This window comes from Heptranchias perlo, chromosome 28, assembly GCF_035084215.1.
Source record: "Heptranchias perlo isolate sHepPer1 chromosome 28, sHepPer1.hap1, whole genome shotgun sequence".
In the NCBI taxonomy this organism is placed as follows: Eukaryota; Metazoa; Chordata; class Chondrichthyes; order Hexanchiformes; family Hexanchidae; genus Heptranchias; species Heptranchias perlo.
The window spans coordinates 26,416,921-26,423,603 of NC_090352.1; the positions used below are offsets into that span (position 1 = coordinate 26,416,921).

The 6,683-nt window shown below is 39.5% G+C and overlaps 1 protein-coding gene across 1 annotated transcript; it reads right to left on the reverse strand.

The window, feature by feature from the left end:
* Window positions 1-387: 387 nt before the first annotated feature.
* On the reverse strand, window positions 388-6,316 carry LOC137344957 (uncharacterized). The gene is made up of 4 exons (XM_068008258.1): window positions 5,959-6,316; window positions 4,154-4,258; window positions 2,007-2,076; window positions 388-1,446 (listed from the first exon to the last, which is right to left on the reverse strand). The coding sequence occupies exons 1-4, from the start codon at window positions 6,265-6,267 to the stop codon at window positions 1,154-1,156; spliced, it is 777 nt and encodes a 258-aa protein (XP_067864359.1). The 5' UTR covers window positions 6,268-6,316; the 3' UTR covers window positions 388-1,153.
* Window positions 6,317-6,683: the final 367 nt, after the last annotated feature.

Consider the following 6,683-nt stretch of genomic DNA (forward strand, 5'->3'; position numbering starts at 1 on the left):
ATGGATGAGGGATAAATATTGGCCAGGACACCAGGGAGAATTCCCCTGCTCTTCTTCAAAATAGTGCCATGGGATCTTTTACATTCACCTGAGAGGGCAGACGGGGCCTCAGTTTTAACGTCGCTTCCAAAAGACAGCACCTCCGACAATACAGCACTCCCTCAGTACCGCACTGAAGTATCAGCCTGGATTTTGTGCTCAAGTCCCTGGAATGGGATTTGAACCCACAACTTTCTGACTCAGAGGTGAGAGTGCTACCCACTGAGCCACAGCTGACACGGAAGGGTCTTGATCGAGTAAATATGGAAAAACTGTTTCCAGTGGCAGAGGGGTCAGTAACCAGAAGACACAAATTTAAGGTAATTGGCAAAAGAACCAGAGACGACATGAGGAAAAAACATTTTATGCAGCAAATTGTTATGATAGAGTCATAGAGTCATAGAGTTATACAGCACGGATAGAGGCCCATCGTGTCCGCGCCGGCCATCAGCCCTGTCTACTCTAATCCCATATTCCAGCATTTGGTCCGTAGCCTATAGAGTCATATGATCTGGAATGCACTGCCTGAAAGGATGGTGGAAGCAGATTCCATGGCAACTTTCAAAAGGGAATTGGATAAATACTTGAAGAGGAAAAATTTGTAGGGCTACGGGGAAAGAGCAGTAAGTATATTAGCGTGGGACTAATTGGACAGCTCTTCCAAAGAGCCGGCACAGGCACGATGGGCCGAATGGCCTCCTTCTGTGCTATATCATTCTATGAGCGATCACTTGTTCTAAAGTTTCAAAACTGCTTGACTGGAGAGACACATTAGACTTGTTTTCTACTAGATTATAATATACAGCAGACAAGCATAACAAGTTGCTGGCTTCTGGGCATTTGGCCATGAGGCTTAAAGCACATTAACCACTAGTGGATTATGTTCCCAGTATCACAAACATCTTAGTTTTCCAACACATTGATAGTCTGTTTGTATTCGATTTATGTTTTGCTTTTCGGTAAGATTCCAACAAACATATACATCCTGCTGCTTCAAATTGATTCAAAGTGGCAGCCTGCATGTTATCACATTGTTGGCCTATTATATAAAGTACACGAGAGACAGAATTTGCCAGATGAAGATTGACTCATAGACTAACTTGTCATAAATTCATTATAAATACATCCTGCGATTAGTGTTCACATAATGAAAATGTGCTCCATCACACAGAACTGGTTGAGCGCTCTTTCTTTTCCACATGGTTAAGGTGTCCAAGTGCCCTGGCCAGTTTGGGAGTTTAATTCTGCTCAGACAACAGAAATCTTCTGCAAGTGCCAGCTGGAAATCACGAGACGATGACTGTCCCCAGTGATTGGCTGACAGCGTTTCACCCAGTAGCTCTCCAATATGAAGGATGGTATCCCCTTTGAAATAGCTCAAGCAATCAAGTGAAAATGTCGAAGACTCTGCAGAAGAAAAACAATGTTGTCAAATGTTCTTTAAAAATACAGAACAACAAAAATTTCCACTACTTACAAATGAGCTCATGACTGTTAAGCACTTCGGCTAGTTACTCCTGTTAAATGTTTCTCGTCCCAAATTACAGAGACTTGTGTTCTGTTATTTTAACAATTTGCTAAAATACAAAAAATTTAAAGTAATGAAACTACAACCCTTACTATTCAAATAATCTTACTTTGCATTTGAAATCAAGAAAGAAATTGTGCAACAAAAAATATAATTTCACTACTAAAATTCTTGGTAAATGCATTATACAAAACAGTTTCATCTTGCTATTTCTGATTCTTTAAGCTTCAATTAAACTTTAATTAGTTAATTGGTTTGAATTCTAGTAATGTACCAGCCAAACCCCACTTGAACCCTTTTGACTATTGTACTTAAGGTTAAGTCATTTTTCTCAGCGTGCCACTGGGAAGGAATAATAATTACTTTGAGCCAAAGAAAATTCTCCCTAGGAGTAGGAGTGTGAAGAACTGATTAGGTAGATGGGCCCTTCCTTTCTTACCGTCTGTATCTGGCCAGGCCAGAAAAAGCACTCTATCAGGAAACTGTTCCAGGATTTCAGGGCCACTGGTCTAAAGTTACAAAGCAAAGGTCATCTTTAATATTAAACGCTTTCTTCCCACTCATTATTATTTTTAAGTATTTGTAATAAGAGAACTTTAGTCACCTGACAATTTTAAACATCTATAGACTGCAAACTTTGACCAATACTGTTATATTAGTCAAATTTTGCTTGGTGATACAGTACACTATTTGTACAATTCAACTACTCTAATATTTAAGTCATATTTACAAAACTTCATATGGAGTCAAAGTTCATTTATATTTATTATTCTCTTTTCCTTCCCAGATCATCTACAATTTACATATTCTACATTCGCCATTTAATTGAATTGAAACTTTAAAAGTAATTAGTTAACAAAGAAAGGCTGCATTTACATAGCACTTTTCATGTCCTCAGGGCATCGTAAAGGCAATGAATCATGAATTTTGAAGTGTACTCGCTTTTTGGCAAATGATGTTGACCTTTCATCATTTCCGGCTTGACACAGCACTCTGGCTTGTTACAATGTTCATTTTTTCCTTATTGGAGCTCCAACTTCAAAATGACTGTGCAATGACCTGCAGCGGTTCAAGAAGGCGGCTCACCACCACCTTCTCGAGGGCAATTAGGGATGGGCAATAAATGCCGGCCTCGCCAGCGACGCCCACATCCCATGAACGAATTAAAAAAAACTATACATTTCTCTCTGTCTTAGAACTCAACTCCATACTCTGTTCAGTGACAATTGTATTCTAACTGGGAAATGGGATGTGACTTGAATAATGCTGTACATAAAACTGTGTGCAGACACTAGCTGCAGAACAGTTTTTGTGGAAACTCAATGAGACCAGAGCAGCGGATTTTGAAGTCACTGAATACAAACAAAAAACGTTATAAAAAATATAATTTTATACTACACTTTTATGGTCAGGAATCCTACTTCCCACCAATGAAGCTTTGGATCAAGCCACAAAGAGATATGGGAAGTGGCCCAGGTTGCAGGCAAAGATCATAGCTAGCATTCAACCATAAAGTGCCAGCTTGCTGGAACACTGCAAGACCCAGCTGAAGATTTGTCAGTGAATTTGCACTAAGGACACCTGCTTGATCCATTTTTTTGGGGTTGTTGGGACTTCATCACTGGCCTTTCACAGACTAGTAGTTTTATTATTTCACTCTATTTAAACAAAGAAAAAGAAAGACCTGCATTTATATAGCACCTTTCACGACTTCAGGATGTCCCAAAGTGCTTTACAGTCAATTAAGTACTTTTGAAGTGTAGTCACTGTGGCAATGTAGGAAACGTGGCAGACAATTTGCGCACAGCAAGGTCCCACAAACAGCAATGTGATAATGACCAGATAATCTGTCTTAGTGATGTTGGTTGAGGGATGAATATTGGCCAGGACATGAGGAGAGAACTCTCCTGCTCTTCTTCAAAATCGTGCAATGGGACCTTTTATGTGCACCTGAAACGGAAGACGAGGACTCAATTTAGCATCTCATCCGAAAGACAGTGCAGCGCTCCCTCAGTACTGCACTCGAGTGTGAGCCTAGATTTTGTGCTTTGTTCTTACTGCCGGCAAATTTCAGTGTATTCTTCTGTAAGTTCAACTTACTTGGGCCTTTTATAACCAGTCTTAGCGAACTGTAAATATATAATTCACTTCATGTTTTCCAGTTTTGATAGGTTTATCGTAACGTGATCACTTTAGTAAAGAGCAAACATTCAAAATAAGTTATTATTGGGCACTACAAAGATCTGGATTAATGTACAGATCTGGTTGTAAAATGTAGGAAGGAAAGGTGGAAGTGAGAGCCTACAGGTGTACTACCAGGAGACAGAGAAGCATTGAATTGGGAGACTGCAAGTGTACAGGCAGGATGTGGAGCAGAAGAGAGGTAAGATTGTAGAGATAAACACCACTGGACACAAATTAGTAAATTAGAAAAGAGAAAAAGGTTTGTTGATTACACAGCCCAGCTTGATAATTACGAGTCCAAAACTTTGCTGACCACATCCTGTTCCTCATTAAGTCATAATCCTCCATCGTGCTGTCCTCACCAGCCTCTAATGGCTCTCTCTGTAAAAGAGTTGTACGTACCAAAATATCCGAATATCGCATTTCTGGTGGATAAACAATATTTGTATCAAATGATATCAGATCTACTCCGTGCCTCTGAAGCAGATACTCCCAGTATCCTGTTCCCTACATAAAAAATTCACAAGCAAGATTAAACATGACATGTTAAAATCATAAATAAGGTTCAGTCCTTCAACCATTTGATCTCATCCTTCCATATTATTAACCTTACCATTAAAGAGTATGGCTTTCCTTAAATTAATCCAGCATCCCAGCCTCAACCATCCTTTATGGCAATTTGTTTCAACAGTTGACCACCCTCTGTAAAGAAATACTTCCTGGTGTCTGTCCTAAACTCATCTTTTACAATCCTGAATCTGTGCCCTCTCTTAATCTGGTGCTCTGCCCGGAAAGTATTATTTGGATTTACTTTATCCCATTAGGAATCCTATACATCTATAAAGTTCCCACTGAGATTTTGGCTCACCTTGACAGTGGCTCCAGGGTCTGGATGGACCCCTGATTTCACAGTGATCAGAAGTGTATGCAGTAATCCAGATATAACCTCTACACATGGCACTGTACAACTTCAGCTTGACTTTTGGTGGTCTGAACTCAACTGATTTTGAAATATAACCCAGCATCCTAGTTACTTCTTTGTTGCTGCTTCACACTCTTCAGGCATCATGAGCAACTACCATGGTCTCCTTCAACTTCCCCCTTGGCAAGTTTTATTCCACACATGGAGCAAATGTGCCTCTTACCTTTACTTCCAACATGCGGCACCTTGCTTTTGTCCATATTGGATTTCATTGGTCACTAATCACCCTCGGTGCAAACTCCATTGAATTCTTTGTGAATTCTTGGCTGCCTCCTGGGAGACCACTTAATCCCCCTCCCCAGCTTGGTGTCATCCACAAATGTAACTATCTTGTACTAAGATTGCAATTTCAGATCATTTATGTATACCATGAACAGGAGAGATCACAACAAGAACGTTCCGAGCAGCCCATTCAATACTAATCAAATCCATGTCTTATCTTTTATCTTGGTTTGTAAGAGTCTCTCGGTCCACTTTATCATTTTGGAAGTTTAGCTTCACTATGTCATATGGCTTTCTTCCGAGCACTTCGAGATGTTATCGTCTCAAAATGCCTATGAAGTTGGTTATTAAAATTTAAGAGATTTATTTCAGGCTTTTAAAATTAATAACGGTTTTGATAGATTGAATTATGGAAAAACTGTTTCCTCTAGTTGGGGAGTCAGTGACAAGGGCTTATCAATTTAAAATTGCCATTTAAGAGAGTGAGAAGGTAGGATGAATTTCTTTACAAAGAGGATTGTTGGAGCATGGAATGCTTTACCATGGTGAGTAATTGAGGCAGAAATCATTGCATAATAATCAATGGCAGCAAGGGATGATTGTGGAGGAGCTGGAAGGCATTAATGATCGTCCAGGAGTCCAATGGGAGTATGCTCAATCCATTCTAAACGTCAAAATTTAATGACATTTTCAAACTTCTCAGGATTTATGTCTAGGATTGTGAAATTGCGACTTTCGCCAGTCAATTTTGATGCACCTTTTCCTGTGGTGCCCTTGGCATGCAGCTTATTTGCTATGCCTTAACCTAAGCCTGCTTTGAGTTGATAAATTTAATTATATTACAGCCTATAGCCTTGGCAAGCAAGCAAATGATCTAGATATTGTACATGAGGTAAGTGACAGGGAGGGGGCGTATATCACTGAGCCCCAGGCTCAGTTGTTGTCAGTTGATGTACCAGCAATAATAACAACACGATCATGTTCCAATTTAAACATTACTTACAGCACCAGCTGAAACCACAGGTTGCTTTAAATCTGCAATAAAGGTAATTGCTTCTAGATTTGGAATAGAAAAAGAAAATAATATTTGCAGTTTTTGGCAACTCAATTCATCGATATCCCTCAGTAGGTGAACCAGCTCTCTTCTTCGTCTATGCTGTAACTGAGGGTCGCAAAACCTGTGAATGTCTGTTGGAAACTGCTCCATTTTCATGCAATACATTTTGTAATACAGATTTTCACCTCCACACTTTCTCTGTTCGACTGTTTGCCATTGTATTGCATCACTACCACCTAACTCAGCATTCTCCATTACTTGCTCCCAACCTGCAAATTGTCGCCCTCTCTGACGAAGTAGGAAGTGAGCAGACGATTAAAATGCAACCTTCGGCATTACAGCTCCTCCCTGAGGAAAAACAAATGATTACAGGCAAAAATTTCCTGCAAAACTCAAGAGTAGCATAACCATTGGAATGGTAACACACGAAGCTGACTTGTTTTTATTTAATTTACTTGTGCCAGGTTTTTAAAAAATAAATGAATCTTTGTACTGCATATTTACCACCTCCCAGACATGCCACTGGGAATGATAAGAACTGCCAATATTAAGAGTGAAATTTATAATGACAAAAAGTGAGGCTCCTTGCTAGATCGTTTAATTAGAGGAAATGCTATTTGGTTTTCAGAATAAGACGCATTAAAATGTGACATTTTAAAAACAAAAGTTGA